This window comes from Mustela nivalis (assembly GCF_964662115.1).
Source record: "Mustela nivalis genome assembly, chromosome: 1".
Classification (NCBI taxonomy): Eukaryota; Metazoa; Chordata; class Mammalia; order Carnivora; family Mustelidae; genus Mustela; species Mustela nivalis.
Genome location: NC_139020.1, coordinates 113,733,737 through 113,758,296, shown reverse-complemented (window position 1 = coordinate 113,758,296; position 24,560 = coordinate 113,733,737). Strand labels below are relative to the sequence as shown.

The 24,560-nt window shown below is 50.6% G+C and overlaps 1 protein-coding gene across 2 annotated transcripts in view; it reads left to right on the top strand.

Annotated features, from left to right (window-relative positions):
- Positions 1-24,560, top strand: part of XXYLT1 (xyloside xylosyltransferase 1) — a 156,531-nt gene that overhangs the window by 65,561 nt on the left and 66,410 nt on the right. For both annotated transcript variants that reach the window (XM_082698799.1, XM_082698800.1), the window contains exon 3: positions 23,595-23,727. In XM_082698799.1, the coding sequence (XP_082554925.1) occupies positions 23,595-23,727 (133 nt within the window). The remainder of the gene's footprint in view (positions 1-23,594; positions 23,728-24,560) is intronic.

Here is a 24,560-nt window from a genome sequence, read left to right as displayed (position 1 = left end):
CTGAGGGTCCTGGGATCGAGTCCCACATTGGGCTCCCAGCTCTGTGGGGAGTCCACTTCTGCCTTTCCCTCTCCCCCTGCTTGTGCTCTCTCTGTCTCTCTCTCAAATGAATAAATAAAAGCTAAAAAAAAAAAAAAAAGGAAAGAAATGAATGCGTGACCTTCAAGGCCAATGCCTCCCAGGTGCTGCGTGGCCACCTGTCCTATCTGCACCTTTTCTTCTGCTCCTCCTGCCCTGCCCCTTCGGAGGTCAAGAGCGCCCTTCCGGGAAGCTCCGGAGCTCCTGTCGCTCTGCGATGGAGCTCTGGGATTCCTGTCCTTCACCAGTGGCTCTGTCACTGCACCTCACCCAGTCCTGCTCTGTCTGCAGCATGGAGTCCTGGTCCGTGGGTGAGGCAGACAGACAGGAGAGAGCTGGAGTTGAGGTACAACGTGGGCAGGAGGGATGTTCGCAGAGGAGCACAGACCAGTGACACAGCATGGAAGTACAGACACAAGGCTTCCTACCCACGCAGGCTACCAGTGGTAGCTTTGTGCCAGATCTTTACTACTCTCAGTGAAATTTGGGAAATCACCTTTAAATGTTTCCCTCGCAGGAAGGAGGAAATTGAATCCCCTGTACAACTGCTTCCCTCTGGATGAGTCCGATTAGTTTGTTTCTGTTTCTTGGGAATGATTATGAAGGTGGAACCTAGCAGTGCCCCTTCTGGGGTTTCTGTCTCATCACTGCCCCCCAAACGCCCCCAGCTCTTCACACGTGCCCGTGCACATGTGCACACACACAGATCTCTCCAGCTCCCTGATTTTTTGGCTGGGATTCAGGTTCAGCTTAAATCGGACGTGACTGCAAACCCGTCCTTGAACCTTCCATATCCTTTTCTGGTCAGACTATGGAACATCGCAGTTTTTAGTGGCGATAAGGGAGTTGTTGAATTGGGTCAGAGAATTGCAGAGTTGGAAAAAGCTTGAAGGCATGGTCCCTCTATCCATTCTCAATTCTCCTCTGTGGCATCCCCAGGGAGTGAGACGGTGTGGTGCATACCACTTGGATTCCCTCTGCCAGGGAGCCACTGCTGCCAGAAGCAGATTCTTTCATCTTGGACATGTTTGGGTTTCAGCAACTTCTTTCTTACATTGTCCAGAACCTGCTTTTATCTGTTGACGCTTGTACTAGCTTAGCCTCAGTGAAGAAGCCTAGTTCCTTTCTTTCAGGAATTCAAAGGCAGCTTTCAATCAGGGGAAACAGCCCCAGTTTCCTCATGCGTTCCCCACAGGGAATGCTTTCAGATGACCCACAATCCCTATGCCTGCTTTTTGGCATGCTACTGTTGGTCTCTGCTCCTCTTCAAGTGTGGGGCTCAGATTTGAATAGGAGAGTACTCAAAGGCGGACTTGTGAGAGGGACAGGTACACACTGGAGGGTAGAGTAAGGTGATAGTCTCACCTCTGCATGTGAGGCACTATACCTCTGTTGATGTAACCACACATCCATTCGTGGTTGATGGCTGCATCTGGCTGGAAATGCAGTGCTTGCGGTTATAGCAAATTCCTGTCTGCCCCCTCCCAGCCCCTACCATGTGGTATTAGACCACATAATGAGACTTCTTGGGGTGAGCAGGGCAGTTTCCTAAACTGGTCTGGAAATGAGCAGCAAGAGTAGGAAAGGGAGACTGGCCTGGGGTTCCTGTGGTGGCTGGGTGTGGGGTTGGGGTGAGGGTTTTGTATAGGCCAGGGTTCGCTCACTTGGACTTCCTGCCGGCATGACCGCAAGAAGCGGGTAGCTGAGTCTCTATATCTTCTAACACATCCTCAGTGGACACAGTTAACAGAACAAGTCTGAATCAAGAGTTCTACATTCATTCATTCATTCGAGCTCACCTTGCAGCTAAGGCCTTTCTTTGGATCCGGTTCTCAGGAATAAAAGGGGGGCAAGGCTGCTTGGTGAGCGTCACAGATGCAGAAACAGCTAATGGGACTCCACGTGCATGTGGTAGGATTATGTAATAAATAGTGTAAGGGAGGGAGCCAGTCTGCATGGATCACCAGGAATGTGTCTGAAGATGAGGAGTTCCACAGGAAGACACCCCTGCCCCCACCCCTGAAGCCTGAGGAAGCGGCAGAGCTTTCACGAGGGGAGCCCAGAGCTGGATGTGCTGATGTGAGTGTCCCGAGAGAGGAGTGGCAGGTGGCCCCAGACATGCCGCAGAGCGGACGTCTGCTGTGTCTGCAGGCCTGGGGAATCAGTTCCCGGGCAGGGGTTTTGGGTGTTCCTTTCCATTGGTTCTGAGTGGCTATGTCCTTCGTCCAACATCACATTTTCTGCAGACACTGTGGGCATGTGTTCTGTGAGGTAAGGAGTGTTGCCATGGGAACAGTGACTTTGGCGTCTTTTTGATGACTTATTCACATTGTCAACTCCAGTGGCAAACTTCTGTCTTTTTCCTGTTCGGAGTCACTAGGTGAGCATAAGGGAGTCTGTGTATGCAGGCTGTGGTATGATACAGACTGATGTCGTGCCCTCCTCGACTTCCCCAGTCTCTCTGACTTCGGGATATGTCCAAATGGGGGGAATGGAGAAGCAGAGGGAGCTTGATAGACATGATAAACTAATCGAATAATCCCAGAGTATCAGAGGTGGTACACACTGATGGTTCATGAGTGTGGATTGCTTTGTTTGGGACTGAGTGACAGAACCCAGATTTGTCTTCAAAATCTGTTTCTCTGCATTTCATCCCAGTTACTTGCAGATCGAGCAAGTGGAGTAGGAGCCTGAAGATATCAGAATGACCTGGGGAGGATCTGAGTAGCCCTCCTCTTGCTGAGGTTGTGATATGTACCCCAGGGTGGGGCAAGAGTGTCCTTCATCCTTACAGGACATTACTGGAGTGTGATCCCGTTGTTAAAATCATGTCCTATCTTTTAGGTATGGGGGTGGGCAGATAAAAGATTCTGCAGGCCCACCTTATCTGTGCCTTGACGGAGCTACTATGTGCTGACATCATCTGCACGAGTAAGGCTGCGTTAGACTGGGCTGCGGTAACAAACATGCCTGAAATGTCAGGCATGACATTTTTCATACCTTTTTTCTCTCCTCCAAACAAATTGCTCTCTGGCCCTGGAGGACAGCTTCCTTTCAAATGATAACACGGGGGTTCAGGCTTTTCCATCCTGCAGCCTCACCACCTGGAACTCACAGCTTATAGGGGAAGAGGGGCGGGGCTGTATAGTGGCCTCTCACTGTTCTAGTCTAGACGTTACCCCCATCACTCCTGGTCCTTGTCCATAACCCAGGAGCTGGTTAGACGGCCCTGTGACTGCAAGGAGCCAGGAGGACAGGGTGCGGGAGCGCTACTAGCAGTGTCCTTACCTCTGAATCTTCCTGACACCCACTTTTAGAAAGTTTCCATTAGGACTGGTCCCAGAGGTCTCCATCTGAATGTCCCACAGGTACGTCAGAGTCAACTTGCATCACAGACTTGATTGTCGTCTTCTCCTAAGTTTGCCTTTTCCTTATCTTGGCAGATCATAGGTTGCTTGAGCCAGAAGCAAAGAACTTGTCTTAGACTTCCCTCCCTCCCTCATTCCCACTGGGATTGTCAGGTGGTTTCACCTGTTCTCACACATGTCTCTTGATGGCTCCAGTCTCTCTTCCTGTCTCCAGGGCTGGTGCTCAGTCCATGCAGACTGCATCGCTACTTGGATCATAAAAACCTAAAACACTGACAGTGTGGTTGGTAAGTTGCCACAGCCCTGTTCTCTGTTGACCTGTGGGCCCTCTTTTTACTTGTAAGGTCCTACCACTTGTCTTCTAAGGACCTAGGTTGAGGATCACCTCCTGGGTGTCCTTGTCTGATCCCCCTCTCTCCAACAAGAGTTTTCTGTTTGCCTCTTTGGGCCTGAGATAGAATAGCTGTTTTTCTAGTCGCCCCCATGAGACACTCTGCTCCTTAGTAGATATCTCACAGTGACTCTGGTTCTGGGGGAGTCTTGTACTTCCTCCTTTAAAAAAAGCAGTAGTTGTGAGATGTGCCAAGCACGGTCCTGAGTGCTGACAGTATAAGCCTTCGTGGAGCCTGCAGTCTCATGGGTGAGGCTGACCATAAGTAAATAAATAAATATGTAATTATGAATTGTGACAAGTCCTAAGAAGAAAAATAATGGTACCTAGAGCAAGAGAGTATAAGCAAATCCTTGGACTTGGTCTGTAGGGTCCTGATCCTGGACCCCTCTCCTTGAGCCCTGGGGAGGGAAGTGAAAGATACATCTTTTTTTTTTTTTTTTAAGATATATTTATTTTAGAGAGAGAGTGTGTGGGGGAGATGGGCAGAAGGAGAGGGAGAGAGAGAATCTCAAGTAGACTCGTTGCTGAGCAGGGCTCAAGAGCTCACACAGAGCTCGATCTGTGACCCTGAGACCATAACCTGAGCCGAACTCAAGAGTCAGACCCTCAGCCAACTGAGCCACCGAGGCGCCCCCAAAGGTGTATCTTTTGAGGGTCTGGCGACTCAAGACGGCATGGGGTGGGGAGTCTGGGGTTTTCTTGACATGCGATGGTGAGGCTGCGTTTCCTGGCTACTGTGAGACTTTGTTTATAGGACACTGACATAGAGTGACTTGTAGGCTTCATTAAGACAAGGCAATCACCAGAGAAGTGGCTCACGGCCTCGTGTCCTTTTTGTGCCATGGGCTTCCCAACCAGCCCCTGGCTCGTGACTGTACCCCCTGCAAAGTGAGGGAGCCAAAGGCTGTACCTGGTAGTATTCCTGCTGACACGGCTGCTGGGCCCTCATCCCCTGTGGGGGGCATCCCCTGAGTGACTGCTGGTGGCTGTTCTGCAAGGAAAGGGGCTGATGGTCTCTGACAGGTACCTGGAGGGACTCTCTGGCAGAAGCAGGTGCTTGGTAGGGAGCAAAGCAGTGCCTGCTTTGTAAAGGGAAGCTCACTTCCTCCATAGAGATTCCTTTAAATACGATTCCCTGGGTGCCATTTTTTTTTACCCCAAGCTGCTTGCCTGGTGCGATGGTGATGGTGGGAGGAAGGAACTTTGGGGAATTGGGAAGCTCACTGCTGTTTGAAAATTAGAAAGGAAAATGAAAGAGCTTTGAAATGATGCTTTTAATCACCGAGAAAATAGGATTCAGTTAATAAAAATATAGTGTCATGCCAGTTTCTTAGGCATATATTGAGTGTGCCCTGGGAAATGTTTTTTTTTTCTTTCGGCCAAGTCTCAGAAAATTCCACATCATTTGTCATCAGGCACTGCCAAGGTCAGCTCTCCCAGGTGTTGGTGGTGGTAGGGCTAGGACTGGAAGGGGACTGAGGGACCCCCAGGCCTAACCCCTTGTTCTGCAGATGAGGACATGGACCCAAGGGCCACAGGGAGGCCGACCACTGTGACAGGGACCCTGTGAGCCACACTGGTTTCTTGGCCTCACCAGAACCACTGATGAGGGATCAGGAATGCTGCCTGTTGGGTCACTGGCATGTGTCCAGTTCCAGAACATCTGGAAGCTCCTCCTGCTTTCCCATCCAAGAGTTGCCCTCTTTTAGGGCCCTGTGGGGGGCGTGAGGGGTGGGCAGTGGGTGCTTGGTAAGCATTGGTTCCATTCTTTGTTCAGTTTCTCTGTCCCGGGGGGCAAGAGGGGAAGCAAAGTAGCCCTCAGGGAAGCTGGTCAGATGAGTTGCCACTGGAGAGAGCCCCCCACTTATATCTGTAACCCTCTCTTCGAGGCCCTTGCCCTTTGTGGCCCCGCTCCTAGCAGGACAGGGCCACGGCTGCTCAGGGCCAGGGCCTCCTCCCTGGGCGGTGGGAGAACATGGGAGTGTTTGTGTTCCTGGACTTGGGCATGGGGTGGGGAGTGTGGGGTTTTCTTGGTGCCCAGAGAAGGACATGGGCCAAGCAGTCCCGGGCAAGGGGACCTCAGCTTAGTTTCCTGTCCTCCCGACCCAAGTCGGGGCTCCAGTCAACCAGTCCCAGAAGAGCTTGAGCTCCTCTGTCTGCAGCCTCTCACCAGTCTGAACCATGGCTTTAATTCAGAGCCTCTCCCTCTCTTGTCATGACGATTGCAGCTGCCCATTAACTGTCCCCCTCCTCTGTCTGGTCCTTCACATAGCTTGGGAGGGTTTTGCAATACATAGGCCGGAGCCTGTCTGTCTTCTCCTCTCCTTGGCAGGCCCCTGGCTCCCTGCTATCCCTTGCTCCCAGACCTCCTTTCCAGCAGTCTCACCTCCCTCGTGCTTCTTACAACTCCTCACCCAAGCCGGACTGGCTGGCTTTCTACTCTTCTAGCAGGGCCTCCAAGCCCACGTGGCCCTGCCTTTGCTGATGCCAGGCTCTCCTGTAATTCTGTTTCCCACAGAGAAGCCTCTGGTGCCTAACAGTGTTTCAAAGCCTGTTGTGGACTGAGTTGCATGCTTCCAAATTCAGATGTGGAAGCCCAGTTCCCAATGAGATGGTATTGGGAGATGGGCCTCTGGGAGGATATTAGGGTTACATGAGGTCATAAGGGTGGGACCCCATCAGATAGGATCGGTATCCTGTTGAAGCGGGCAAAATGGCCAGAACGTGACTCTGTCTGAGCGAGCACAGAGGAAAGGCTGGTGACAACGCAGGGGGAAGGTGGCAGTGTACAAGGCAGGAAAAGACCCCTCAGTGGAAGCGGACTTGTCAGCACCGGGGCTGTGGACTTCCGGCCTCTTGGACCATGAGCGAAGCCACCCAGGGTTTGGTATTTTGTTGGGGCAGCCTGAGCTGGCTAGGACAAGGCCCAAGTGCATGCCAAGTCTTCTCCAGCGTGCCTGCTCGGGGCACCCCAGCACTGTCCCCCGGCACCCCGGACCCTGAGCATGGGTGTCCTTGGGTGCTGGTTGGTGCTGTTACTTCATCTCTATCACTAGTCTATGAGCAGGTCCAGGGTGGACACCCTGTTTGGCTTTGCCTAATCAGTCAGATAGCATATGTTTATTCAACTAATAACTGAATGAGGATTGAACTTCACCCCCACAGCCGCCCCACACTGGCCTTCATTACAGGTGGCTGCCTGGCCGCGTGGAGTGCTTTTATGGCCACTTGTCTGGTCTCCCTGCTCTTGACAACCCTTTAACGTAAGTCCTCCTGTGTACTTATATATGGGAGGAGGGTAGAAGAGGGGACCACCACCCCGCCCCGGGCTTTTCTGGCGTAGTCAGTGAGAAGAAAGGAACTGTTTTGGTGATGGCACAAAGGAGAGCTGAGGCCAGGAACAGAACCTGTCCATATACCCCAGCCTCCTAGAAACTAGGTGACAGAAGCAGTTCCCTAGATGGGGAAGCTCTGTTACAGTTCTCAAGTCGAGCACCCTCACTGTGGAGAGCCCAGCCCCAAGAGCCGGGGTGCCCTAGGGGCACGTCCCATCTGAGGCCAGGACCCCTGGCTGGGGACAGAGGCACATTGAAGTGCCAGCTCTGCAGTGGGGGGAAGGTTCCCCGGTCAGGCCACCCTCCTACTATGCTTGAGTCTCCTGTGGGTCTCGTGCCTGCCTACTGCATGCTCTGGCCACAACTTTCACACCCGCCCCCTCTTGCATGCCGATGTTCACCAGTAGGCTCCCTTGGCTCTCTTTTCCCCAGATCTTGGCTTTTCTCCTTCCCCATTGTTCAGGCCTCACTTCTCTCTTGTCCCATCTTCACTTGCCCTCACCGTAGCATGTTGCATCCCCTTCCTCAGCATCTCCCCACAGCATTTACTGCCATGTGCTGTCCTCTCATCTAGACCAGAAGGGTCATGAAAGCAGGGCCCTGGGCTGGCTTCCCTGCTCCAGCTGCAGTGGCTGGAATGCCAGGCACAGAGCGGGGGTCTAGTAAATACTTGTTGGATAATCAAAACAGTGCAGAGTTGTCCATCACAAACAGGAACAGTGGCCCGAGTCTCAGAACTGCCGTGCGTTGCTGACTTGTATGGGTTTGGTGGGCTGAACGCTGAGGGCCTCGCTTGGTGCTGCCCCTGGACCAAGAGGGAAAGCAGGGTGTGCTCGTGCTCTTAGCCTCTGGGGGGCATGTCTGCTCCCCAGCGGTGTACTTCTAGCCACACTGACTTTTTGTTTTTTCTATAGCATGTCAAGCCTCTCATGAGATACAGAAGGAAAATTTGGTGCAGTTCTGGATTTTGCTTTTGAAAAGGGGGCTGCATCCTTGAACAGCAAATCATAGCTCTGCCTGACCTAGAAGTGTTTTGGGCCATCAGGAAGACCTTGAAGTTTTAGAGCCTGTTTATATCAAAGGAATTAAAGTTAACCAGGCATCATCATTGTACTTAAGAGGGGAGGCGAATGTGTTTTGAAAAGAAAACAGGACTCATCCTGGTTTCCACAGAAAAGGAACCTTCCTTCTCTTTTTGGTGTGTGTTTGCTGTTCCTGTGACCATAGAGTTATGCGTGGCTTTGTAACCGAAATCATTTGGGACTTGTTTTCAAGCTTGTTAGACTCTGCTGTCACTGACAGTCACCAAACTCCGCACCTGGGTGTGGCTCATTAATGACTGAGCATGTCACAACTGACTGTTACACAAATTGAACAGAGGCAGCGTCAGCTCTCAATAATGGACTGGAAGATTCATAACAAATCTGCCCCAACCTAGTCTGCCAATAGCCAGGCCATAAACACTGCCACGGGGGAAACTCTGCCTCGGTAGAGAGAGAACAGGGCAGGTCCAGGCGTCCTTGCTGAATCCGTTGTAGGTTTGGACAATAGGCGAGACACCAAAAATCTGGACACTCTCCTGCCAAGAAAAGGTTAAAATGTCATGTTTCCATCGGAATTCTCAAGTTTTTCCTTCATGCAGGCATGCAGGAAATTAAACCACACGAAAGGCCAAGTCGAATTTCTTAATCCACCCCAAACAATGAAATTTGAAATGTGGGTTTATGGTTGGAAAGTGACTGGGTAAAAATAGTGCCGAATGATTCAACGAATCAGCCTCTTAGACTCCCAGAGCTGCTTCTGCGGGTGGGCTTGGTAGTGGGACCCCGCCCAGGGCAGGGCGGGGCTCAGCCCACCTGCCAGGAGAACTCAGTCCCACTCCTGACACCTCCTGCCCCCATTCCCTGCTTTCTCCAAACTCAATGCCAGACGTGTCCACTCCAGGTTCACCACTGTCCTTTGGTGCCATGACTCAGAGGGAGGCTCTCTGTTTGGGGACAGTGGCAACTCTATTACCTGCAGCCCCCATTTTCCATGGGGATGTTTTCACAGCCATTTACCTGACCAGAGGGGCTCACTCTGCCTCAGGCTAACCCCCCTCATTGCAGAGGGTTGACCAAACTTTCCAGGTTGTGATTGAATGTCCTTGTGTATCTTCACAGCTGCTCACTCTTTTTTGGATTCCTCCAGGCCTGGAGCTCCGAGAATGCAAATTGACCTCTGAAAGAAGGACTCACTTCTTGAGGGCTTTTCTAAGCTGCTAAGATATCCAGAGTACCTGCCATTGGCCTTGGATTTCCAAGCTGTAGTTGGCAAGAGGAGATGTGGAAAATACAGCACAAATATACTTACATAAATGACAGGGAAAAAAAATCAGATAAAAGTACTCCCAGGTTGTTGTTTACCTTTTCTTAAAAAAAAAAAAAAAATCCCTTTGGAAATCCAGAAAGCTACCTTGTGGTGAAGTATAGGAGGAAGGCAGAAATCTCTAGACGGACTTCATCCTAGGAAAAAGATTATAAAAATGGATAACTTGAGAAGGAATCCTAAAAGAATCTTGAGGTCATGGCAGATGTCTTAAATCTGATATATGTTGCCAGAAAGTGGATATTTTCTATGAGGTAGTTAATCGCTTCTTGGCCTTTTGGCTAAGATCAAGTGTAAAAATGTTTTTATTTTAAAAGCAATACATGTTCATTTTGAGAAGATGAGAAGTATTTTTTTTTAAATGCACATTTTCTTCCTGTCTCATATGTATATATACATACATTAAGTACCTGAAAATATATATATTGGACATAGTGATAATCATATGTATTATAACATTATGTTTCAAAATAGTAATTTGCTTCAGGGATTATGAAAGAATACACACAGATGGTAGAAATGTAGACAACCATAAAGCAGAAATGTTGATAATCTGTAACACCACTGTGGGGCGTGGTCTGTGTAGCTGGGTGCCAAGATGACCTCCTCACCAGCCATGGCTCCCAGTGATCACAACTTCATGTGGTCCCCCTGCTGGAACGTGGGCTGGCCCTGTGACTCATTTTAGACAAACAAGATATTGTGGAAGTGATGCAGCAGGACTTCCAAAGCTGTCACCAGGAGTTGCATACTCTCCGCTGGGTCTCTTGAAACACCTGTTCTTGGCACGCTCCCTTCTGGAATCCAGCTGCCATGCTGGGCAAAGCCAAACCCCCGGGGAGTGCCCCTGTGAAAGTGCTCCAGTGGACAGCCCGGCGAGTGCTCTTTGCCAACAGCCAGTGGCAACTGCTAGCTGTGTGAGTAATAGAGAACGTCCAGTCTGGCCCATGCTTTTGGCCCATGGCAGCCTCCGCTGCTGTTTTTACCATCCGCACAAGAGAGACACCTGGGAGAATCACCCAGTAAGCGTAGTTGACCCATAAAACCACAGAGATAAGCATACGCTGAAGACGCTGACTTTTGGGGTAGTTTGTTATCAGCAACAGATAAACTGGCACAGGTATGGGCAGACTTTGAAGTAAACCTGTTTAAAGGGACTCAGACTCTAGAACCACTTATACTTGCTGTGTGCATTCCTGCTCCAGCACTCATGAGCTATATGACCTTGGGCGGGTTCTTTGGCCACTATAAACCATCGTTCTCACATACGTTAAATGGAAACTAGGAGATTTGAAAGTATTCTAGTGTGGGGCACATAGTAGGTACTAAATCAGTGTGAGTTTCATATGTACTATTTACCACCATGGAAAATGATCATGAGGAATGTTGGAAACAGCAGTGGCTGTGGCAGCTGCAGAGAATGTATCATGAAAATGCTACTGTATTTGCAATTTTTGAGGCTAGGAACAAGGTCCTGCATTTCCAAACCTCTCTCACACTGTTCTGATACTTGGCACACAGTGGGGGGCTTGCTTGGCTTGACACAGCTGAGGTCAACACAGCAAGGTCTATCTTCGTGCCTGATCTATGTATCTTGTGCTCTTCTGAGAACAAGTTGCTGGGTTATAAGTGAGGGAAAAGGGCCACCTCCATTCAGAATCATTGGTGGCAGGGTCAGGAAGGGTCTTGGAGGGCATCTGTTCTAAGCCTCCTGTGTCTACAGTCTGGGAGAACCAATGCCCAGATGGGAGGTGGCTTGCTCAAGGCTGGATGTAGGGGCAAAATCAGACCTGTGAGCCAGGGCCCCACCCATGCACACTTGCCTAAAGTTCCCTAAGTCACATTTCATTAAGTAAGGTAGAGCCCATGTATTCCTGTTTTACAAAACGGAGGAAAGCCAGGGTGGGTGGTGTTACTTTCTGAAACTGTCTGTGATACTTGTTTTTCTCTTCAATTATTTATTTTTGTGAGAATGCACCAGGGCGCTCTAGCCTGGTGTTGCTAGAAGTTTTTCAAGAGGGCCATTGTTCCACAGCCCCCTAGCCATTAGGTGCTTGGAGGAGGATGGACCAAAAGTCCCAGTCACAGCAATCCTGATGCTCCCTCCTTGTCTAGGACCCCTGTGGCGGGTAGGACCAGAACCTTCCAGTCATGAAAGGTTGGCATGACCTGCTGTAAGTGGGGATGCCCGAAAGGTTTTTTTTTTTTCCTTTTTTTAAACATTCTATTTATTTGAGAGCAAGTGAGAGAATGAGAGAGAGAGAGAGAGAGAGAGAGAGAGAGTGAAAGAGAGCATAAGACGGGAGAGGTCAGAGGGAGAAGCAGACTCCTCGCTGAGTAGGGAGCCCTAGGTAGGACTTGGTCCTGGGACTCCAGGATCATGACCTGAGCCGAAGGCAGTTGCTTAACTAACTGAGCCACCCAGGTACCCTAGAAACTTCTTCTTTGCAGTGGAATGCCAGTTCATAAACAGAGAAGGAAGGCATTGGAAAGTCCCTGTTTGGTGATAACCATTATAGTAATCCTTTATTCAGATGAGAAGAGTCAAACTTGTTCAGGAAGAGGACATCTTCATAGTCTTGAAATGTTTCCCTCCATGATGTTGTTGTTCTACAGAACAAGTGGTAGCTTCACAATGATCAAAATTAACATCATCAATAATGGGACAGATTGACATACTGTGTGTCCTGACAGGATTAAGAAAGAAGAAATTAGTAGCACTTCTGTGTTGTTCTTGACAAAGATGCACAACCTGAATCTCATTGTGAGGAAACATTAGACAAATGTGCCTCAATGGAGATTTTACAAAGCCATTGGCCTATACTCCTCAAATTGTCCCAGGCCATGGCAGATGAGGAAAGACTGCAGAACGACTTCAGGCGGAGGAGACTGGATCACTCTGTGTCATCTTGAGTCACAAATTTTGTTTTTGCACAATTAGAAAATTTTGTATGGGGCTATAGATTAAATGGCAGTGATGTATTCATGTTAATTTCCTGGATCTGGTGGTAGTACCACCATTAGGAGAGTGGCCTTGTTTCCTAGGAAATACATACTGAAATATCTTAGAGCCTAAATTCTCCCTCTCTCTCTCTTTTTTGCTATTATCTATAGTTATGTCAGTTTGGTATTATATTTTATGTCTTTAATTAAAAATGAAAACAAATAACTTAAATTCTACTTAATTAAAAAATAGAAACTAGTTAATTAAATGAAATTAAAATTTAATTAAAACAGAGAAATGAATTAATTAGTGTTTAGGTACAGTTCAGAAGACAGAATCTTTTCTATTGTAGAGTCTGGAACGGGAATAAGTTAGAAGAGGGTTTCTGGAGTGCCCTGCTCCAAAGAAAGGTGAAGTTGTATTTTAAATGGAAGTAAGAGTGGAGTCTTGTGATTCTCCCTGTTCTTGGGTAATTCTTACGACCCAGCAGACTTGGGCTCCTGTGGGGTTCCCCTTAACCTTCGGAAACAGGGATGAAAGCCTTGAAACGCAGACTGTCTTAGTGGGAGAACCCATAAAATGAGGACCGTAAACTCTGCATGTAAGGATTAAGTGAGGTAAAACACATAAAAATACCGAGCTCAGGATCTGGCCTTTGGAACCTCATTTTGTAGGCGATGATAGATCGTTAGCTTTTTTTTTTTTTTTTTTTTTTTTGTAGCGTAAGAATCAATAAAATAACATGACATTTTGGCAAGAGGCCTGGCTCAGGAGACAGGAAGCCTGAAGAGCTATTTGACCACTGGCCAAGTCAGTCTGCAAACTGTCACGGGGCCACAGGTGCTGCTCCCGAAAAGATTAAAACCCTATTTTTTTTCTCCTGCTACAGAAGGGAATGGGTAGGTCTTCACATATAAATCTCAGAAAGGTATTTCTGGCTTCCCCATATGGAGAGACTCGTTTTTCTCTGTGAAAGTTGCTGTACTGTGGATTTCTGGGCACAAGGAGTGATGGTGGGCCGTTCTCCCCTCGGCTGCCCCACAGTCCTGGGAGAACCTGCTGTTTCTCCTTGGGGGAGGATTGGCTGTTCTCAGCCTGATTGCACCCGTCCTGCTCGTGCAGACTTCTCAGTAGCATGCCCCGGTCATGGTGGCAGGTCCTTCTGCCCTGTGCCACTGGAGAGGGTATAGAAGGTGACCTGGGCCTCTGAGGGCAGTGGTGGGCTGCAGAACCCCACCAAGGGAAGGATGAGTCTGCGGGGTGAAAAGGCCCCAGGAAGTTGAGCCTCAGGAAAGAGTAAAGGATTCACCATTCCTACCAGGAAGAATTGCCAAAATACAGTTTTTATTAGTGACGTGAGAGAGACGTGAGAGAAAGTGCCAGACTGTCCGTGTTTGGGTGGCCGTTGTCATCCGGGACTGCTGGGATGGCCTAGGACGTGACTAGGCAGTGTGCATGGAGTGTGCCTTCAGCTCCAGGATGGAACAACGTGCCAGCCATGCCAGAGGCCTGTCACCAGAAACAGAGTTCAGAGGCAGCAGCTGTCCTTGCACGGGCACCCCCGAGGGAGGTTTGGTGCTCCCAGAACCCCACGGCAGGACAGAGACTGTTTGGGGATTACGACCTTGCCTGGAGGGTCTGCCCAGCTCGCTGCAGTCTGGCTAGCTCCGGCGTGGTTCCCCTTACTAGTGACCATGTGTGGATTCTAAGAGACACCTTGGGACACTGGGTGGAGAGCTGGGCTGGAAGGGAAGCATGAGGCCGGGGGTGGGGGACTGGAGTCCTTGAGGGTGGCAGCCCAGGGCCAGTGGGCCTGTCCGCCAGCAAGGAGCAGGTGAGGGCTGAGCGGAGGTCTGGAAGGTGAGTGGACAGGCATGCCGGCAGGAGCATTCCAACAGCTCTGCTGCGGCAAAGGAGGGGGCTTTGTGAATGAGGATAGGGGTCAGATGACATGCACCTGGTTCCTGTTTGCCATCATTGACAGTGGAACCTTAGCAGCACTTAATCCTTTGGACCTCTATTTCTCCATCTGTAGAGTGGGTGGAATTACCATGTGCTGGCAGTGGAAGGACTGCTGGTTGCTGCCCTCTGTCAGTTCTCTCCTTTTTCCTTTGTAAGCCAATCCCATTCATTGGGAGCAGCATTATGCCCGGTAAAAGCATTAATTTCATAGCTTCCCTGGCAGCTAGGTGTGGCCAAGTGACTAAATTCCGGACTTCAGGAAGGTTGTTGAAAGGGTCTGCTTTATGGCAGGGGGCTAGGGCGGGTACCTATCCCTGTCTTCCTCCTTGTTGTCTGGAAAGCAGCCTGACTGGAGCCCCAATAGGTATTTTGCACCAAGCAGTGACCTTGAGAATGGAAACCAGACCCAGGGTAACAAAATGGAAAGGTAGAAGGGGCCAGGACCTCTGAGAGCTTTACAAAGCAGTCCTGTAATACCTGGGTAACTTAACTTGGTCCTCGTATGTTATTCGGACCATTGTTGCTTGACATCTTCTGTTATAGCAGCTGGACCCGACCCACACAGATGCACCTGCCCCTGAGGGTTATGGGAAGGTTTAAATGAGCTCAAGTATAACAAAGAGTTTTGTGAGTCGGGAATGCACTTTGAACACTGCTGGGTACTCTAAAAATGTAAGCAGTCAGTCCTGTTGTGGCCATTGTCGTTTGAGGAGGCCTGCGGGACTGGGCTGTGGTGGACAGGCCCTGAACAGGCTGGCTGGGCTAGGGGCATGAGTGTGTGCCAGAGCTAAAGCATGGGGATGAGGAGCTGCATGGTTAGTTTTCCTAATTTTACAATGAATCCACGAATGCTGGGAAAGAGGGAAAAGTGGCTGGGGGAGGTAGAAGAGGACAGAGGAGATGAGAAACAGGAGCCCCCACAATTCCCATAAACAACCTCAGGGTGAGCCATTTGGAAAGTTGATCTGTGACCATTCAGGCAGACCCATGGTAACCAGATCGCTATTTTCAGAAAACACCTGTTAATTCTGCCCAAAGAGCACTGCTTGCTACAGCTGCCATCCCCAGGGGTCTATGAAAAAAAGCCTGCTGGTGAAGAGCGGAGACCAGGCATCCATCTCAGGCTGGTGAACAAAGTGAGAATGTGATTGGGCCCCAAATAGGAAGCAGGGCTTGAGCTCTTGCAGATAAAAAATAAAATCTCTAGCAGACCCCAGAGGGCTCTAAGCTGTGGCGAGGTCAGCGGGGGCCACGGACAGCTGTGCCATAGAAATGAAAGGAAGGGGGACATTCTGCTTTCCAGATCTAGAATCCAGTTTCCTCTGCAGACTGAAATTCATACAAAAGTGCCTGAGCTATAATTTTGTACTGGCAATAGCAGTGAGAGGAAAATGGAGACCAGGTGTTGCATGGGTTGTCATATATTATAAACGTCCCTAAAGTTTTCCAGCCAAGTTGGAAATAAATTCTGTCCTCGCTTAAAGGATGTGATTTATATACCTAGTCACTGAAGGCACGAGGGGTGAGGGAGGGGACACATGTCACACCGGCGCTGGAGCAAACACTGTGTCTTTTCATAATAATTTGTTTTGTCCGCAAAACAGGAGGCGATGGTTGTAAAAAATGTGAGAGCCGGCCCATAGCTCACAGTCAGTTTTCCATGCTTAATTTTGAGAGGGAGTGAGGAGGGCTGGAAGAAAGAATTTTTTGTATAGCTAATACATAAAACTGACTGTGGTCATTAATTTCAACCTCTTGGCCCCCAAACCTTTTACCAGTGCTGCTAACAGGTTGTATAAATCACTCTTAGGAACTCCATTTCCTCCCTTCCCTCCACGCTCAGAGGCAGGGGCCGGCTGCTGACGTGGAAAACGGAGAGGAGCCCCAGGAGAGTCGGGGGCTCCACAGCTGGGCAGCACCGGCACAACCGAGCCGGCCTCGTCCACAGCCATCTGGGGGCCGGAGGGTAGGGTCGTGTGGGGGTGAAGAGCAGGTCTGGGCTTTAGAGCCTGGCAGATTGGATGTGAGTCCCAGTTCCACTGCTTCCCAGCCATGTGATCTCGATTACCAAGGTTCTTCACTTCCTCATTTGTCAAGTAGAAATAATCATGCCCATCTCAGAGTATTTGGATGCTTACATGAATATAATAACACATCTTACACAGGTTGGCTATCATCACTGAAAACTTCCTTTCAACTTCTGTGGTGTGGGACCCCCTTTTTCCCTGAAGTTTCTCTGTTGGTCTCTGCTCAGTGAAAGGGAACCCCAGGAATTCTCCAGCTCACTGCATTGAGGGTCTTGAGGGGGATGGTTGTGGGAAGTGGGAGCCCCTTCTCTGCCCACAGAAGTCCCAGTCACCACGCTAGGGTGGCCTGGAGATGTCTGATGTTTTTGCCCTTGATGTGGCAGCATTTCTTGTGTTTAAAAGTAGGGGGACTTTAAAAGGGACTTGGGGATGTCTAAAGGCTTTTCTCCAAAACCCGTGTGTGATGGATCAAACTCACTATCCAGTGAGGAAGTCTGTGATCTCAATTCCAGTGCTGCCTCGAGTCAAGGGTTGCCTTCGTCAAGCTGCCCAGACTCTCTGAGCCTCAGGTCTCTCCTCCGAACACAGGAGCTACTGGCGCCCACCCAGCAGAAAATGTAGTGCAAGTTCCTGAGCTGCACCAGCAAGTGGAAAGTCCCCATCCTGGGCCTGGCACACAGACACCCTCTCTCTGTTGCCAGGGAGAGACCGTTCGGCTGACTAGGCTGGAGGAGCCCCAAGAGTAGGGACCCAAGGCCTCGGACCCTTGGTGTGTTCCACCATGTTGCTTGGTGGCAGCTTCCCCCCTAGTTAGCCTGCTGTCCTGCAGCTGGGCCTTACAGGGTGAAGGGAGTGGGGAAGGGGGCTTTGGGGGCACCGGGAAAAGCCCAGCTGGAAAGCGACCCAAGTTCTTGGTTGGATAAGAGAGCCACTACAGCCCATTCCAAGTGCAGACACCCTTGGGGACACAGCTGGGGTCAGTGCATTGTGGGGTGGGGGGGAGTCTGCCATGATGGCCTGAGACCCTGCAGCAGGAGAGGCCAGTCCAGGGGGTCGGGGAAGGGGGTTGGCCTGGTGTGTTGGGACTGGGTCTGTCCCTCAGGCCTCAGCACAGCTTCTCCTGGGCTGTGGGCCTCCTCCTGTTAGAGGAGGTGTCTACCCCTTTCAGTGGCCCTTCGGACCCTGGCAGCCAGAAGTCCTGCCCAACGGCAATGAAGAAGCCCCAGAGGCTGATGAAGTAGGTGGCCGATGGCTGCCATATTTCTAGGCAGACGGTGAGAAGTCAAGCTTCCTCTCTGAGCAGCTGCTTCCGGAGTCTCAGCCTCATGACACCTCACAGAGCCTGGGTTGTCACAGTGTCCCCTTCTCCCTGAACCCTCTCCTGGTTAGTGGAAAGCTAGGCCTGGTGTTCTGAGCCGAAAGCCCTCTGGTGCATTGTAAGTATTTATCTCTGGGAAGCTCTGACACTCTTTCCAGACAGAGGGAAAGGAGGCGCTTGCACAGTTGTTCTACCCCTCAGAGAAGGACTGTTTGTTGCCCAGGGTGATAGGCTTACCCAAGCATGTCTGTCTTTTCCTAATTTCCCGGGCTCTTTTGTTGTATGTTGTTTTGTGCATGTGAAGACGCGTCTACCAGGAATGGTTTCTGGGGATAGGAGAAGGAGAAGAGAGAAAAGGAAGCTTCTTTCCCCCCTTTTGTTTGTTTTTGGCGATCATTAATTACTCACTCTGGGTTGTAATTCCATCCATGGTCAGATGACATGCCTTGTGACTGGTTTAATTGGAGGCTGATGATGAGCTGTCTCAAGCCTTTCCACAGGGGAATGTTGACTTGGGAAGTTCCCAGCCAGTTCTGAGGTTATGCATGTTGCCTTCTGTGGTGAATGGCCCCCGGGGTCCTGCCAGGCTGGGCCTCCTGAACTCCGAGAACACCTCTGCACAGTTAGGAACTTCCTCAGTGCTGCCCAGATCTGGGGTCTCCAGGTCCTGAAAGCTGCCTCTTTAGCTAGCCCTTGTAGTCTCGTCTTTCCTTTTTGCACTTGCTAGGAAGGAGTGAACCATTTTTTTAGTCAGGCTGTAGCATGAGAGGCTGAGGTGAGCAGATGGGGCCTCTCTCGAAGACAGTACCACCTTCTTTACTTTACCCCTGGAGTTGAAGTTCAACAGGAAATAGGTCTCAGACCTAGATCCTTAGCATCTTTTCTCATGTCGGGTTGACATAACTCCGTGGCTCCCATCTTATGGTCAGACACTTGTCAGTCCTGTGGTTGGGGGTTTCAGCTAGGACCCCCGGACCACCTTCTGTACCCAGGAGGCAACAATTCCTCTGCTTCCTGAAGTGGCCTGGCTTGGCTTGCCTGATCTCTTACCAAGCGACCATCCCACAGAGGAAGCCATGTTCTGAGAGCTGCCCCGAGAGGTGACACTGCTGGCAGCACCTCTGCATCCTGCCATCCCCCTGAGGGGCCTGGCCTGCCAGTGTAAGTGCTGGCGCTCACCCGAGGACAGTGCCCATGCAGGACTCTTCCTAACACACGGGCAAGCTTCCTCCTACCTGAGAAAATGACACCCTTCACTCCTCGTTTTTGAGATTAAGCACAGACATGGCAAGATTTGAAGATTTGAGATGCTGGTGGGAAGACCCCTCATCCAGCTGACTGGACGTCACAGTACCCTGTTCCTGGGAGTGAACGGGTCCAGCCAGAACAGAAGATGGCCAGGCTGGGGGCGCAGAGGCTGAAGTGCAGGGACAGTGTTTTACTACTGGTGGTGGTTGTTCTCACACCAGGAGATGGTGTGGCCCTTGACTGTGAAGTCTGGCTCCTGCCTCCCTTTGAATGTAGTGCAGTCCAAGGTGGGTTCCCAAAGAAACCCAAAGATTTGTTGTTTTGTTTGTTCTCTAAGATCCATGCCTGATGGTAGTGTGGGAATATGGAGAGCAATTTCCTGGGAGCTGGCTATCCAGTATGTGGATGATGGAGATCTTTCTTTAGCTACTACTGTTCATCCTCAAGTTCCGTTGTCATGGTGTGAGGGGCAGACCCTCCATGAGCTCCTTGCACTGGGGGCCTGGCTAGTCTTGTGCACAGCCCTTTGGGTCATACTAGCCTGGCCACGATGTTCCCTGATTTGAGGAGTTTATGGTCCATAATGGGAGTGGGTAGTAGAAGGGGAACACCGACCGACATGAGAGCATTAGATAAGCCACAGAGACCTGAGTTCTGGCATAAGTGTTGCCACTTAGCTCGACAGTGTGACCCTTGACAAGGCCCACTTCTTCTTTGGTCCTCAGTTGCCCCATCTGTGTAATGGGTAGCTTGGCTCTTCCTTCAGACCTATTATCCTAGATTATTCTGTCCTCTTTGTTTTTTTTATCACATTCTCATGGGATTCTGACATGGTAGACATGGTAGGCCTGGATGCTGGCCACTGTTTTGAATTTTAAAGATGTCTAGTCCTTTTTCTGGGATATTCTTCCCCATTCTTTATACATTTCATCCCTTTGGAGTTAATTCTCTCACCTATTTATTCCTTAAATAGGAATAAATTCTCAGTGGTCCTAAGTGCCGCCATTACAGCTGTCCTCCAACCAACCAGCATCCTCTCTGGGCCATCACTGTGGCTGTCACTGCCATATACCAATCTTATTGCACCCTCAGAAGGGCCTATCAGCTCTGCCATGTAATTCCCACAGAGAGACGATGACAGCAGGGACCAGAGGCCAGAGGAACAGGCCCTTTAAGAGAATCTCACCCTAATCACTTCCAGCCTTCCTGGTAAGCATCTTCCTCTTTCTAGCAACTTGGCATCTTATTTCATAATTACATAAAAGAATAACCGCCTAGACAGATGCCCGCACAACGATGCAGGTTATGGAGGGCTGTCAGCTCTCAGGATAGAAGGGGGCATCTCCCAGCCTCAGCTGGAAAGGTAGGAACAGGCCAGTCCTTTCACATCGGTGGGAAGCAGTGAGTTTGCTCCTAGCCAGGTCACCTCATCTGGGAAGGTCTCTGTTGATAGAAGTATCAGCACCTTTTAGCAAACTAAGGTACTCGACAAACGAGGAGTTCTAAAGCTATAAAAGCATGTCAAGTTCCTGTGGCTTAGGGCTACACATGACCTTTTTCTGGATTCACTCCCAGCTGGTCCTAGAGGGCAGGGAAGGTGCTCAGATTTACAGACAAGGCCAGGGCTCTGCCCCCCCAGCCCATTCCTGGCCTCAAGGAGCACTCTGTCTGGCCAAGGTGGTGAGGTCAGGACATAGGTGTCAGTGCCCACAACCTTGACCAGGGCCTGTCCAGGTGGGGGAGGGAAGGAGGCATTGGGGCTGCTCCTCAGAGAATAGGTTGGATGTACATGACCTTGAAAGCCCAGGGAGTATACACAGCACATAGTAGGCCTGAGCAGCTGGCTGACTGGCCTCTCGGCCACTGGGAGTTTCTTTAGCTTTAGCGAAAATGCTTGCCTATAGAAGACCTCACTTAAATTTCACATCTGGCCAGCTTGTTGCTCTGCTTTTTGTCTGTCAACACCCTTGGCACTTCTGTGTGCCTCTGTGCGGGTAGCAGGGGTGCTGGGCTTGCCTCCCAGGAGCTTCTCTCTGGTGAGAGGGGAGTCAGGCTCCACTGGAAAGGGTCACTGAGCTCTCCCGTGAAACTGATTGAGGTTCAGATCCCAGCCCTAGCACTCATTTGTTGCGGGACTGTGGGCTGTCGTTTTGAACTTTTCAAAGCCTGTTTCTTCACCAGAACATGGGAATAACTCAACCTGTTGGGTGGTTAGGAGAAATAAGCTCGTGCCTGTGCAATGCTGGGTGCTTAAGAACCACTCACGGAAAGGATGCCTCCATGTGGCTGTCATTGGTGGCTTTGAAAGTACCCCTGGGGCCATGAGGATGACATGAACCCCTTTCTCCATAGCCCTGTCAGTGCCTCAGAAGTCCCACCATACGTTCCCCAGGCCTCCCCATCATCTGGCTAAACGCCATTGTCTCCCTTCATTGACAGAACCTGTGATGACGTCCTTTCTCTCCTTGGGATGATGACAGTGCCCTCCCGTCCCTGTCTCATTAGTGCTCCACTCTACTGTGCGTACTGTGGATGTGGGAGTTTGGGGCACAGGAGTCAGGCAGAAAGAAAAGGAAAGTGGCTAGAGGGGGCATGTGTGCTATGAGGCCTCCCCAACGTGACTTCTTGGTGGCTATGACTCTCATTCCTAGACATCCTTTCCAGGGACACGGAGTCCTTCTCTAAGATCACCATCAGGCTCCTCCTTCTCTTTGTTCCCCAAGACTGCCTCTGAGAGCAGCAGATGCCCTGAGGCTCTGCCCTATGGCCTGTCCCTATTCTCCACTTCTGGTGGAGGGCAGCTTTCTGGGAGAGAGCGAAGTCACCACAGCGGCTTCCCAACCTCTGGACCCCTGAGTCATAACATTTCCTGATCACCCACCCATTTTCTTGCACCCCTTTCCTGCAGGGCCAGAGAAGTCTGGCTCTGGTACCCCCCTCACTTTCCTCTGGCCTGGGCTGCTGGGTTTACCTAGTGTAGCTTAATTTTTTCAAAACACTCACGTTGGACGTCAACTAATGTTCTTTTTCTGTGCCACAAAGGAAAAGAGAACAAGAACAAATGAATCAGTTGTTCTGGAATCATAAGCTATGATTTCTTCATAAACGAATTTAGAGAATGCCTATTGAATTCCACAAACATTCCTGAGTGTTTACTGACCACCAAGGTCTGCAGTATGATTAAGTGGAGGCTGAGATGCCAAAGATGGGGTCCCTGTCTTCAGACGGCCTCCCCGGACAGCCTGTCCTCAGACCGTCGTCATGCCCTGGGGAGAGCCTGATGGTGGGTTTTGGTGGGCATCGCTGAGCCTCAGCTGTCCACCCCTGCCCAGGTGTCAAGGCCCAGCCCACGCCTCCCTCCTCCATGAAGTCTCCCTTGACTGCCTCAGGCATCAGTGAATTCCCTGCTCTCCAGACGCTGGATTCCTGCTGTGCTCTGCAGCCTGAATACAAGACGTTTCCCATATGTTGTCTCATTTTCCCGACATTACAGGCTCAGGGGGCCCGTTGGATCACCCCCACTTGAACAAATGGGACAGCTAAGGTTTTGGGAAGTCATTTTCCCAGGGTCCCAGAAGTAAGCAGCAGCAAAGCTGGAACTTGCACTTGCGAGTCCTGATTCCCACCTCAGGCCCCCTCCTCAGTGTGGAGCGCTTTCTCTCCTGCATTGTTTGACCCCAAGCACCCCCTCCTTGGAGCCTCTGCAGCCCTGCCCATGACATGCACCAAGTTCCTCCCTTCTTGGTTCCAGCCACCTGTGTGTCATTCCTGGTGGGGGACAGAATAGGGGTCCTGGGAAGCCGGGTCCAGTCCCCTGATGCCACTGCCTCACAGGAGCTGAGTCAGGCTTGGTAGCGGGGGGTGTGGGGGGGGGGAAGGAGGAGGAGAGAACAGAGCCGGTGCCTCCCTCTACCCTCCTCTCCCTGAGTCATCTGGAGGCAACGGAAGCAAATAGCACTTACGTGCCGGGTAATTGTAAGACTCAGTTTGTCTAATTATAGCTCACTTTGTCTCTCAGACAGTGGAATAAAAATATAACCGTGTCCGAGTCTTTCAGCAGTGCTGTCGGCCTCTGAACTTGGCACATGTTGGGTTTGAGAAAGCACTAGTCAGGGCGGGTTTCCAGCCCTCTCTCTCATGGGTCATTTACCACCTGTGCCCCACAGAGAAACACCTGTAAGCTTTGAGCTTTCGGTAGGGTATCCATCATCCAAGCATCCAGGCTGGTTCGTTTTGAGAATGGAGCGGCATGCTATTGAAAGTTACACCAGGACAGTGGGCCCGAGGTAGAGCATATGGTCTCCTTGTTCTAGAAAAAATGCATGTGTGCAAGAGGTGGGGTGGGGTGCGGGCAGTTCATGAAGACTCCGATGCAGAGTGGGTCACTGGGGCAGGAAGGGCCTCTGTTTCCAGTGACAGCTCTGCATCATTCCGGGACCTCTATAGTCATCGGTTACCTGCTTCTGCCCACCCCCCACCTCATTTTCTGCCTGTGGCTGAGCCTCCCAGGATGTGTGTCTGCGTCTTATTGTTTTCTTTCTCTTTCCCCCCAGAGATCCTGCGGATAATTCAGCTGGACCTGGACCTGAAGTACAAGACCAACATCCGGGAATTGTTTGAGGAGTTTGACAACTTCCTGCCAGGCGCTGTCATCGGCATAGCGAGAGAGATGCAGCCCGTGTACAGGTAGGTTTGTGGCAGCTGTGGGGGCAGTAGGATCCTCTCTAGCCCCTCATCTCCTTCCCCTGCCCTGCTTCCCACGGCAGACCGAGATTTATTTGTAGACAGTCTTAAATCTCTTAATCTGCACTAAATCTCTTAGAGACACCTTTGTCTTTATTGCATATATGGTGACTAGTGTGGCAGGTGGGACTGCCCCAAAACTGTAGCTGCTGCCTCCTTTTTGGGGAGTTTGGAGCCTTTTTCTCATAGAAAGCTGAGCTGCTTGGGTTGTTGGTTCTGGTTAAGATCAGAATTTTACAACATCAGGCTTTGTATAGCTTTAATTGCCTCGTCTGGTGACAACCAAGGTTTTCTTGGCCTCTGAGTCACCAGTGATCCCTCCTCTGTCTGAGCAGAACCAGTGTATCAGTGTCTTGTGAGGAAGGGAAGGCCTTACGGCTTGGGAGCCCCAGCTGGGGTCACCTCGTCACTGTGAAGAAAGCCTCCAGCGCGATGCCATGCGCTTCATCGTGAAGCATGGGTTGTAGAGAAGCCTGGCACCTGAGAACCAGGAGACATGCTCAGGGATGTTCACTGCAGCATTGTGGGCAGTGGCCAGAAACTGGGCATGACTTAACTGTCCGTAGATGGCAGAATGGTTAAAGAAAATCTTTTCATCCAGCTGAGTACCACACAGAACCACAGAGAGCCAGTGGACACACGCCCTGCTGCACAAAGTTAACTGTCATCTGTAAGGGTGCATGCCATGTGGCAAAAATTATAAGGAAAACCAAGGCAGCGATGATCTCCCAAGCTGGCCTGGTGTTCCCTATGGAGGGGTGGGGACATGGTGGGGA